Below are 12124 nucleotides of genomic sequence, written 5' to 3'. Positions count from 1 at the left end.
CCCCAGCTAGAAGGGCTTTAATGTGTTAACATTTCAAACTGCTGAGTTACATTGATAAGACCTAATTAAAACTCATGTGTTGAATTTTAATTTGATTAACTTGCAAATTTCACAGTTTGTGATCTACTGTTTATAGATAACCTTTTTTTAAATTCCAGTTTCAGAAAGGTCAACTATGAATTTTTAAAAGCCAAGAGCATTTTAAGAATATTTAGGAAACGACTTTGCTTCATCGATAGCTACGTTAGCAGAAGCAAATGTAATGACTCTTACACCCAAGTCACACACCATTAAGTGCATTATGTGGGTGAAGCACCCCAGTGTCAAAATAGCAGCTTCCTTTGCAAATTTGCTTTGAAGGGGCTGGTTTTTCTTCCGAATTGTGCCCTCAGAAAACGTTTGTCAGTTCTGTTAACTTCTCTCAAACTGTGTCAATAGGGTGCGTGGAGAGATGTGTGAACAGTCCATCAAAAGGTATGCCTTTAGTTTCTACACCGAGGCAGATGCTGGGGTCTTTGCCCTCAGGAAACTCAAAGAGAAGTCAGAGGCAGGACATTAATAGAAATCAGAGGGTTAGAGCAAGGCAGTTAATATTCAAATACTAAACTGCACGATTGAAACTCAAGTGAAAACAGTTGACAGACACGTGTAACCTTTTAATACACAAATTAATCCTTTGGGGACAATGATAGGTTTATTGCTAGAATCTGGATATTGAATGTAGAATCTGGAGGTCTGCCCAGCAGTTTTATAGATTCTTTTTTTTTTTTTTTTTACGAGAAGTACCTAATAGATGCTTTAAATGTTGCTGATTAGGACTTGTAGGGTATAAGTAAAACATGGTTATCAATTTTGTATGAGGAGGACAAATGAATCTTAGACACCTTTAGAATATCAGATGGGGTGCTTCAGGAAACTTGTGCAAATCCCAAACTTATCTCAAAAGTATTGGAATAGCTGCCTTGGAATTAGTACGATGTTGCATATGTGAGTTTATAACAAACTTTTGTATATTAACTCTTTTTAAATACATTTTAAAACTACTTTAAAATATTTTTTGGATAGTAGTATTTTAAATACTTTAACTATTGTATCTGAACTAGTTTGACTTTTAAAATATGGATTTTTAATATTTGTATACACATGCACACACATATTTAGAGACCTAAGTTTATATATATATATAATATATATATATACACACACAGACATCATACACATGAAGACACATGTTATTTGTATAAAGTCACACACATATATGCATGGCGTTTAGTAGACATTGTTAGTAACAGGTAGCATCTGGAAAGCTGCTAGTTCAAGGACACCTTTATGCAAATCAGATCCTTTTATCCTGGGCAGATGAAGCCTCGACTCCAGGATGCTCAGCCTAGTGGACAGAGGCTGCAGGTTCAGTGACCTTTGCCCCATTGGACTGGAATCACTAGGCAGTGTCTCACCTGCACTGTCCTGCATGGTGATCTCATTGTGCAGGATGGTTAAGTATGGTGTTAGCTGACCTGGCTTTGAATCCTATTCTTACAGTTCATTAGTTGTGTAATGTTCAGAGTTAATTAACTTTCCTGGATCTTGGTATCATCATTAATAAAATAGGGATAATAATAGTATTAATCTTATAAAATAATTAAGTAGATTAAATGTTTGACATTTTAAGTCTTTTAGTATAGTACCCAGGATGCATGACTGTGTTCAAGGAACCATGTTGATTTCCATTTATAGGTGGTCACACAGTCTCTGATTCCATCTCTTCTCTTTGATGGCAACTATGTAGTAAGCTAGAGAAGCAGCTGGAAAGGAAAGCTCATAGAAATAATGACAACAATGGTAACAGTAATCCCATACATGCTTACTGTCATTTTTTCAGACAAACATGTAGAACATTTATTATTTTATTTTCTGTCCATCATAGCATTTTGAAGTAATTGAGGTAATTGTCTGCTAATCTTATATTTCAAAAAGTTAAGGATGTGATCCAGTAGCAATGAGGTCTTAAGTCAGTGACAGAGCCAGGTTGAGCCCAGTTCTTCTAATCTTGTATCCCCTGATATTTCAGTTAGATATCAGCTACCCCTCCTTAGAACTATTCACTTATACTGGGAGGAGCTTTACAATTTAGAAAGCAGTTTTGTTTTTTGGGTGTTATTTACTTGTCCTTTGTAAAAACTATATGTATCCCAAATCATGCTTTCTCGGTCTTTCTTCTGGAGGATACATGTATCCCAGCACCAGAAGAACCTCAGTGCTAACACACTGATCGACATGCTGCTTTCAGTGACGCAGGCTACAAAAGGTGATGACATGAACTGGTGTCAGACATTTCACTCAGCACCTGTTACATAAATAGTGTTTAACAAATACAGTTGATTCTCTTTATTCATGGCCTCATGTTCTATAAAGTCACCGTGAACGCTTAATTAGCAACTACAGAATCATTATTCCTATGGGAAATACAGGGTTAGGTTCCTGAGACCTGCTAGTCTTAACATTTCCTTCAACCCATGGATACATAATCTTGTTTAATGAATGCTTCTGTTTTTTCCCCTAGTTTTGGTTCATGAACATTGAATTCATATCTAAGAGCACTAAAACTCATGTGTGTGAACAAAGTTCATATAATACATATATTTTCTTCATTAGGCACTTTGTAGCCTTCTTGTGCTTAGAGATATGAGATAGCATTTCTACACTAGGGTTGGGGACCACGTTAAACAACTAAACCACCAACAAAAAGTGCAAAGATGTGGGGTTTCTGGTATGAGTGCTAATACAAGAAGGCAGAGACACCCTTGTTCCACCTCATCTGGGAACATGGATGTCAGATGACAAATTTTGGCAGCTCTGCGCATGTCTGTGAATGACTGAAAGCATCACAAATATTGATTTGCGAGTTCAGATAGGTTTTAAAGAGTAGGAAAATTTGCAAATAAAAAAAAATCCACAAATAGTGAGAATCAACAGTAGTTCTTCCTTTTCTACATTCCCCTACTAACAACTGTTGAAAATCAACTTTTCCTTCCTAATCCTACATTTTATCCCATCACAGCTTTTCTGTGCATACTCATAGGCTCTCCAAGGAGCCATGGCTGACCCAGGATTTCCACAGTGAAGGGCTGGGAATGGATATGCCATCCCTGAAGTGCCCTGGATAAAGGATTTTTGTTTGGCATTTAACTATGGATGGTTTCATTAACACCCACAGATTGTCTCCCCACCCCACTTGGGATGCTTAGATATTCTTTAAAATTCTTTTCCTTCCCAGCAACAGAAGGCCTGTTCTCTTTTTTTTCCCTTCTCTGAACAGATTTCAGTGTTGAAAGAGGTGCATTCTTTCATCCAGTAAAAGTTTCCCAAGACCAAACATAAAAATTGTCAGGAATAGATTCTTTTGAACAAACATATGTCATCACAGCCATAGAGAGGTTCTGCTACTGTCAACGTGCACGTCCCTTTGGATCTTGGTTATTTTTTGTATGTGAGAATGGGGACAGGAAATTCGGGGACCTTACCAGTCTGTGCTTTTTCCTTCCTGGGACTGGAGAAAAGGGTATTTTCCAGAATGGTGGGACGGCCTACCGGCCTTGTCAGGGTCTGGGTTTGCTGTTAACTGGAGGCAGAGTTGACCTTCTGTCTGTGCTCCTTTTGTCATCATTAGTCATACTTTTTCTGTAACCCACACAGGCCATCATGGCACAACTACCGCAAGAGGAGAAGGCAAAAATAGCTGAACAGGTGGAGATATTCCACCAAGAGAAAAGCAAGCTGGATGCTGAAGTGGCCAAATGGGATGACAGCGGCAATGACATCATTGTGCTGGCCAAACAGATGTGTATGATCATGATGGAGATGACAGACTTCACAAGGTGAGGCATGGAGACAGGAAGAGGAAGGTTTTCTCCTTAAAAATAACAGCGGCATCATAATAGTGGGTATTAGTATGTGAAAAGCCTGCTGCAAAATTAAAAGGCTCCATCAAAGCAGGGAGTGGTATTATAAAATTTACATGTGTAAGTCAACATGATCTGAGCCTGGTTCTTAGCAGATAGGTCTTTTGGTCAAAAAGAACAGATGCATTTCTGTAATTAGTATTGTTTTAATTATCCATCCTGAATTAGTCATAAAACCAAACTCCTGGAGCTTGGGGGACTGATTTTTGGTCTATGCTACTTTGCAGTGTGTTTAAATATTATTCTGAAGATAAAGCGTATGATTTGCTAATATCCCTCAGGGAAAAAATATGTATATATATGTGGCATGTGATGTCTTTTAATGCTAGCTCATGATTTAGTATTTAATTTCAGCTCATATTTTATACTTACATACAAAGAACTGGGTTCAACCATCTGATTCTATAATTGTGACAGGAAAATTAAACATTGTATCAGTTTTAGACCCTTTTGCTCTGAGCAGTATTTTTAATAAATCAGGAGACCAGTCAGAATTTTGTCAGGAGCCTTTTTTCCCTCAGGGGTCATTGCTGTTTCTTCCTTTGCATTTTTATAGTCTCCCCTTTAAAGGGAGCTGACATTTCTGCCCTTCCAACCACACGAAGGGCAGACCAAGGGAGAGCAAAGCTCAATGAAAAAATCCCTGGATTTTTTAGTCCAAATACCAGGTGATTCTGGACCAGTCTCTGACTATCTTTATTCATTTGTAAAGGAGGAAAGTAATACTCTTCTTATCAACTTCACAGGAGAGTTTAAAATCCAAACAGTTAATGCAGTTAAAAAGTATCCTACCATAGGAATGAAAGCTACTGTTTTACTGTAGATTTTGTTTTTCTGGGAAACACAGACACACAAAGAAACATGAGCAAAAGTAATGATTCAACATGGCATTTGTTATTACAGTTATATAAGATGTGTGGCAATGTCAAGATACTACCTTATGGTGACAGTTTTTTAAATGATTGTTGAGTGTTTTTAGTAAGAAAAGGCTGCAATTAATTATGTTGTTGTTTCAGTCCCCAAATCATGTCCAACTCTTTTAGGATCCCTTGGTCTGTAGCCCGCCAGGCTCCTCTGTTCATGGGATATTCCATCCAGGCAAGATTATTGGAGTGGGCTGCCATTTCCTTCTCCAGGTTATCTTCCCCACCCAGGAATTGAGACTGCATCTCCTGCATAGGCAGATGTTTTCTTTACTGCTGAGCCACCTGGGAAGCCCACTATTAATTATAGCTTATAATAAAATATGACGCATCTCTGCCCTCTCCTCCTTACGTTTTGCCTCTGGTTAATATGTATTGATGACATTGCTTGGCCCTTTATCCAAATATTTTAAAATTGTTTTTGACTTCAGTGGAATGACTTAATGTTTTAAGGGTGACTTTCGAGATTTTAAGTGTCATTGTATTCGTTAGAAGTTCAAATTTGTACATTTTGCTGGTCTTTGCTGGTTTCAAAGATTTATTTCACACTCAAAAATAATAGTAGGAAAATACATTCTGAACCATTAATTAAGCCTTAATTTCCTACAAATCAGACTCTCATGGTAGCCTCAGTCATTACTTTTCAAGGCCTATGAAGACTTAATTTGCTTGCTTTCAACATTGTATTCGTATTTTATCTGATGGATATTATACGATCCATTAATAACATCTCTTGAACAAATAATCTCATTAATTTCAAGTGAATGATGAATCGAGCCATGTTGCTAGTTAAGATCAGGAAGACGTTTTACAATGCTCTGGATTATATATAACTGTGTCAAAGAAGAGAGATACATTTGAGGAGTCTTGTTAAAGGATATTTAAGACAGATTTTCTATTAGTCAAAGTATAGTTTTAAAAGTGAAAAGAGGGTCACTTCAGTTCCTAGGGATTTTGCATAATCATTTTATGCTGATTTGAATAATGAAATGTCTAGACTGTACTGGTTATCATTTTTTCCTGCTGCCTGATGAGTAGTTTTATGCCCCTTTGTGAAGCCAAAAGGAAGATACAGTTATTAATAACCAGAAACAGGAGAGGGTGTGAATTGGAAATGAAACACAGGAAGCTGAGGTTTTGCTGCTGTCGCCATCTGCAGAGCCTCTTCTTTTGCAAAGAGGTAGCTAATTTGAATCTTTCTTTGTGCCTCTCACCTAAATTCACTGCACTTGACCCTATGCATTACTGTTATTGCCTTGGGTTTTCCATTTTAAGGAGGAATTATGTCAGCTGTATACCTTACCTCTAATGACTCTTAGGTACTATGTTCGCTTATTTAAAGGAAAGGATGTAGCTGAGTGGGAATTGAAACTTGACAACTCGCCTCAGATCATACATTTATAGGGCATTTTGATGAAAGGAAAAAAAAAAACCTTGCATTTATTATCTTGTTTTTTTCTTATGGGTAGCTAATTTACTAATTTGATTCAGTAATCTCAATGATATCCACTCCATTATTATTAAAAGTAGAGAGGTTCTACCTCATTACTTGTGTAATAACTTGGTCATGGTGGATAAAACTGGTTATGCCTCACATCTTTTTTCTGTTCATTTCTTGACTTCCATCTCATGGGCACTGGCAGAAATGATGTCCTGCAGAGGGTGAATCCATATTTCTCGTGTCACTTTCAGAAGGAAATAGCATGTGCCAGTCTTGTTTCCTGGTAACAAAAGGTGTGTGGATGGCAGCAGTTCAGGAAAGAAACTCACATTTAATTGTATAGCAAGAGACAAAACTGTCTTTTTAGATCAACTATAAGTTCTGATCTTGAAAGGAACTGGGTTCAGGCTAATAAAAAGCTTTCAGGTTACAATCAACTGTAAAGTATTGAGCACTAGACTAAAAGATCAAGTAATCACCCTGGTATTCCCAAACTTCATTCCTGCCTTGGTATGGACAGTCAGGACTCCAGCTCAAGTGACAGTTCAACTAGTCTATGGTCTAATTCTTGACTCTTGTCAGTTAACTTATGCCATATCTGGCCATTAAACGGCATCCACCCAACTCCTGTGCACCAAAATTTTCTTTCCTCTTTTCATAAAATAATATAAAAATCTTGAGTTTGCTATCCAAAGCCTAACTTTATTGAGCCTTAGATTCCTTCTCAATTTTTTACATATTTGTATTTCAGCTTCAAGACCATTTTCTAAATGTTATTTCCTTGCATGGTTCAGCTAATGGTCCTGCAGTCTCACCTGACTTATCTTTAATCCCCAGATTAATTCAACTTTTCCACTGTGCTATCTTTATACTGCTTCAGCTGATGGGTGAAAGGGTATTTCCCAACTGTGTTTTATGGACTCTGGTTCTAAAAAGAAGCTTCTATAATTCAGTACATTTATAATTATACTCCTTACCTAACGATACCTCATTACTGGAGAGTCACATCTTATATTGATCAGTTAGAGGTATTGAGAAAACTATAGCAAATAAATGGTTTTAATTTGGAAATACTCAGAATTTAAAAATTCTGGGTGCTGAGTACATTAACTCAGAGTGTACTCACACATTGATTTTTCACATTAATACCCATTACCTTTTCATGAAATAAATATTAATTAGTTGTTTAGTTGTGGATAACAGTAACATGATAATAAATTTCCATGGCTTTTTTTTTTTTTTTGCAGTGACCATTTCCTGGGAAAGCGTCCAAATATTGACCCTTGTATAAAAATCACCTATTGCCAAAAGAGACATTTCATGAATCTATATAGTACAGTCAATTTCACTCTTGATGTTTTTTCAAGAAAACTAAAAATATGTTTCCAATAGTACAATAACATGTCTTCTGTCTTTAAGGTCACAAGGTTCTTAAAAGCACCTTTCAAAATTCCCAAAATAGAGAACCTGATCTGAATTAGGGAGAGACATAGGGTCTAAGCCATTAGTTTGAGACTGGGAGCGACAACCAGTGGGGTTGGTCACTTTGTCCACACTGCTGTCCACTGACTGTGTTGTGTTATCACGTTCAGTTGCTAAGTCATGTTTGGTTCTTTGTGGCCCCATGGACTTCAGCCTGCCAGGCTCCTCTATCCATGGGATTTCCCAAGCAAGAATACTGTATTAGGTTGCCATTTCCTTCTCCAGCGGATCTTCCTGACCCAGGGACTGAACCTGTGTCTCCTGCATTGGCAGGCAGATTCTCTACCTCTGAGCCACCTGGGAAACCCACTGTCCACTGACCGGAAGACTCAAATGTCTGATGTTTTGGGGTCTGATCTATATATCTATCTATATATATGTGTTGTTGACCATTTTTTATTTCTGTTCCCACTTCATATTATTCCAAAGACTGTTGCTCATTTAACCTTGTGTTGCCCAGTACAGTAGCCCCAATCACATATGGCTGTTTAAAGTAATTGGTTTTTCTTTTTATTGTAATGAAGAATTCATACAATGAAATTTACCATTTTAAGCATTTTTCAGTGTACAGTTCTGTGGCACTAAGCATACTGACACTTTTGTGCAACTGTCACCAACATCTATCTCTAGCACTTTTTCATCTTCCCCAACAGAAACCCTGACCATTGAACTCTTCATTCCTCATTCCCCTCTTCCCTCAGCACCTGGCAACCACCATTCTTTTTTCTGTCACTATGAACTTGACTAAGTATCTCATGTAGTGGAAACAAATAACATTTTTCTCTTTGTAACTGGCTTGTTTCACTTAGCATAATGTTCTCAACCAGTAATCATGTACGTATGTGAGAGTTGGACCATAAAGAAGACTGAATGCCAAAGAATTGGTGTTTTTCAACTGTGGTGCTGAAGAAGACTCTTGACAGTCCCTTGGACAGCAAGGTGATCAAACCAGTCAATCCTAAAGGAAATCAGGCCTGAATATTCATTGGAAGGACTGATGCTGAAGCTCAGCTTTGGCCATCTGATGTGAAGAGCCCACTCATTGGGAAAGACCGTGACGCTGGGAAAGATTGAGGGCAAGAGAAGAAGCGGGTGACAGAGGATGAGATGGTTGGATGGCATCACTGACCCAGTGGACATGACTTTGAACAAACTCAGGGAGATAGTGAAGGACAGGGAAACCTGGCATGCTGCAGTTCATGGGGTCGTGAAGAATCCAGCACAACTTAGCAAATGAACAACAACAAAAATGTTCTCAAGGTTCAGCCATGTTATAGTTCATGTCGGACTTTTGTTTCTTCTTAAGGCTAAGTAATATTTTATTGAATATATATATATATATATTATATTTAGCTTATCCATTCATCAATTTTGGGGCACTTGGGTTACGAATAGTTTTGCTATGAACATGGGTGTACAAATGCCTCTTTGAGATCTTGCTTTCAATCCTTTGGGTATTCCACCCAGAATTGGAATTGCTAGATCATATGGTAGTTCTGTGTTTAATTTTTTGAGGAACCACTGTACAGTTTTACATAGCAGCTGCACCATTTTACATTCCCATCAACAGTATACAAAAGTTGCAACTTCTTCACATCCTTGCCAAGACTTCTTATTTTTTGTTTTTGTTTTATTTTTGCTTGTTTTTACAGCAACCATTTTAGTATGATGGTATCTCACTGTGATCTTGATTTGTATTTTCCTAATAATCAGTGGTGTTAAGCATCTTTTCATGTCAGTTCAGTTCATTTCAGTCGCTCAGTTGTGTCCGACTCTTTGCAACCCCATGAATCGCAGCACGCCAGGCCTCCCTGTCCATCACCAACTCCCGGAGTTCACTCAAACTCACATCCAGCAAGTCGGTGATGCCATCCAGCCATCTCATCCTCTGTCGTCCCCTTCTCCTCCTGCCCCCAATCTCTCCCAGCATAAGAGTCTTTTCCAATGAGTCAACTCTTTGCATGAGGTGGCCAAAGTACTGGAGTTTCAGCTTCAGCATCAGTCCTTCCAAAGAACACCCAGGACTGATCTCCTTCAGAATGGACTGGTTGGATCTCCTTGCAGTCCAAGAGACTCTCAAGAGTCTTCTCCAACACCACAGTTCAAAAGCAATTCTTTGGCGCTCAGCTTTCTTCACAGTCCAACTCTCACATCCATACACGATCACTGGAAAAACCATAGCCTTGACTAGACAGACCTTTGTTGGCAAAGTAATGTCTCTGCTTTTGAATAGGCTATCTAGGTTGGTCATAACTTTCCTCCCAAGGAGTAAGTGTCTTTTAATTTCATGGCTGCAATCACCATCTGCAGTGATTTTGGAGCCCTCCAAAAATAAAGTCTGATACTGTTTCCACTGTTTCCCCATCTATTTCCCATGAAGTGATGGGACCAGATGCCATGATCTTCGTTTTCTGAATGTTGAGCTTTAAGCCAACTTTTTCACTCTCCTCTTTCACTTTCATCAAGAGGCTTTTTAGTTCCTCTTCCTTTTCTGCCATAAGGGTGGTGTCATCTGCATATCTGAGGTTATTGATATTTCTCCCAACAATCTTGATTCCAGCTTGTGCTTCTTCCAGCCCAGCGTTTCTCATGATGTACTCTGCATAGAAGTTAAATAAGCAGGGTGACAATATACAGCCTTGATGTACTCCTTTTCCTATTTGGAACCAGTCTGTTGTTCCATGTCCAGTTCTAACTGTTGCTTCCTGATTAGCTATTGTATATCTTCTCTGGAGAAATGTATATTCAAGCGCTTTGCTCATTTTTTTTTTTTTAATTCAGGTTGATTTTTAGTGTTGAGTTGTAGGAGTTTTTCTGTATTCTGGGTTTTAGCCCCTTGTCAGATATAGGATTTAAAAATATTTTCTCTTATTCTATGGGCTGCATTTTTACTCTGTTGATTGTGTCCTTTAATTCACAGATTTTAAATTTTGATAGAGTCAAATTTTTCAATTAATATTGCTGCTGTTGTCTGTGTTCTTGTTGTAATAGTCAAGAAATCATTGCCAAATCCAATGTCATGAAGTTTTTCTCTTAAGTTTTCTTGTATGATATGTATAAATTAGCTCTTACAATCCACTTCCAGTTAATTTTTTATATGCTATGAATTAAGGGTCTTGCTTCATTCTTTTGCATGTGAATATCAATTTTCTGAAATATATGTATATATATATATAGATATTGCAAAATATATATTATATATATATTGCAAAATGATTACCACCATAGTATAAGCTAACACTTTCAACAGGAAGAACTTCTTAAAGAAGTTTCAAAAAGTGCAAACTCTAGTAGAAATGATTGATACATTTGACCACAATAAAATTAAAATTTATACTTTAAAAATGCTTTACAAAGGTAAACATACAAGCTAAGTCTGGAAGAAGTAATTTGCAACATGATTAACAAAAGATCAAAATTCAAAATATCTAAAAAACAGAGACAAGTAATTTAGGTTAAAAAAATGGAAAAATATGTAAAAAACTTGAATAAAAACTCAGAAAAAAGAGCATATAAATGATTAATTGTAATGATGAATAAATGATAAAAAAGTGACTCAGATTCCTCTATCATCATGGAAAAGAAAATTACATTTTTTCATATACATCATATTGACAGAAAAATAAGAAAATAAATATAATCTTAAATTATGAAGTTTACCTGTAGAAAAATGCATTAAAGAAATGTATGCCTTAAATATTATAAACTTTATAACCATATTCCAGCTGCAGAAGCCCCCTAGAACCTCCTTCAGATCACAGTAGCCTTACTCTCAACTTGGAACAGGGCTCAGTGTTATGTGGCAGCTTGGGTGGGAGGGGAGTTTGGGAAAGAAAGGATACATGTATCCTTTCTACTAAGTTGGCCTTTGGCAGCAGCTTTCTAATTTTCTAGGGGGAAAAAAAGAAGCCATAGAAGGAGTACTATCATGGCAGGTTTCAAGCTACCAATGTGTCTACTGACAGTTTTATAGTCAGCTCTTGTGAGCATGTACAAACCCATTCTAACATTCAAGTGCCATTTTCTTCACTTAATTTTTTTCTTGTTAACAAACTAGGTTTATTTTCTATATCACTTTTCCCTTCTTTTTTTTTTTTTGGAACCAGTTTTGTTTATTTTCTGTGTTCTATTGTTTTGTTTTTTTTTTTTAACTTTTATTTTGTATTGGGTATTCCCTGGTGGCTCAGATGGTAAAGAATTTGCCTGCAATGCGGGAGAGCTGGGTTAAATCCCTGGGTTGGGAAGATCCCCTGGAGAAGGGAATGGCTACTCACCCCACTATTCTGGCCTAGAGAATTCCATGGACAGAGGAGGAT

The 12124-nt window shown here is 37.3% G+C and overlaps 1 protein-coding gene across 3 annotated transcripts in view; it reads left to right on the top strand.

Moving 5' to 3' along the window:
• Positions 1 to 12124, top strand: part of CTNNA2 (catenin (cadherin-associated protein), alpha 2) — a 1195405-nt gene that overhangs the window by 1130449 nt on the left and 52832 nt on the right. For all 3 annotated transcript variants that reach the window (XM_010863262.1, XM_010863261.1, XM_010863260.1), the window contains exon 14: positions 3697 to 3878. In XM_010863262.1, the coding sequence (XP_010861564.1) occupies positions 3697 to 3878 (182 nt within the window). The remainder of the gene's footprint in view (positions 1 to 3696; positions 3879 to 12124) is intronic.

Source organism: Bison bison, unplaced genomic scaffold (assembly GCF_000754665.1).
Source record: "Bison bison bison isolate TAMUID 2011002044 unplaced genomic scaffold, Bison_UMD1.0 scf7180017864489, whole genome shotgun sequence".
NCBI lineage: Eukaryota > Metazoa > Chordata > Mammalia > Artiodactyla > Bovidae > Bison > Bison bison.
This window is presented reverse-complemented; position numbering and strand designations above follow the sequence as displayed.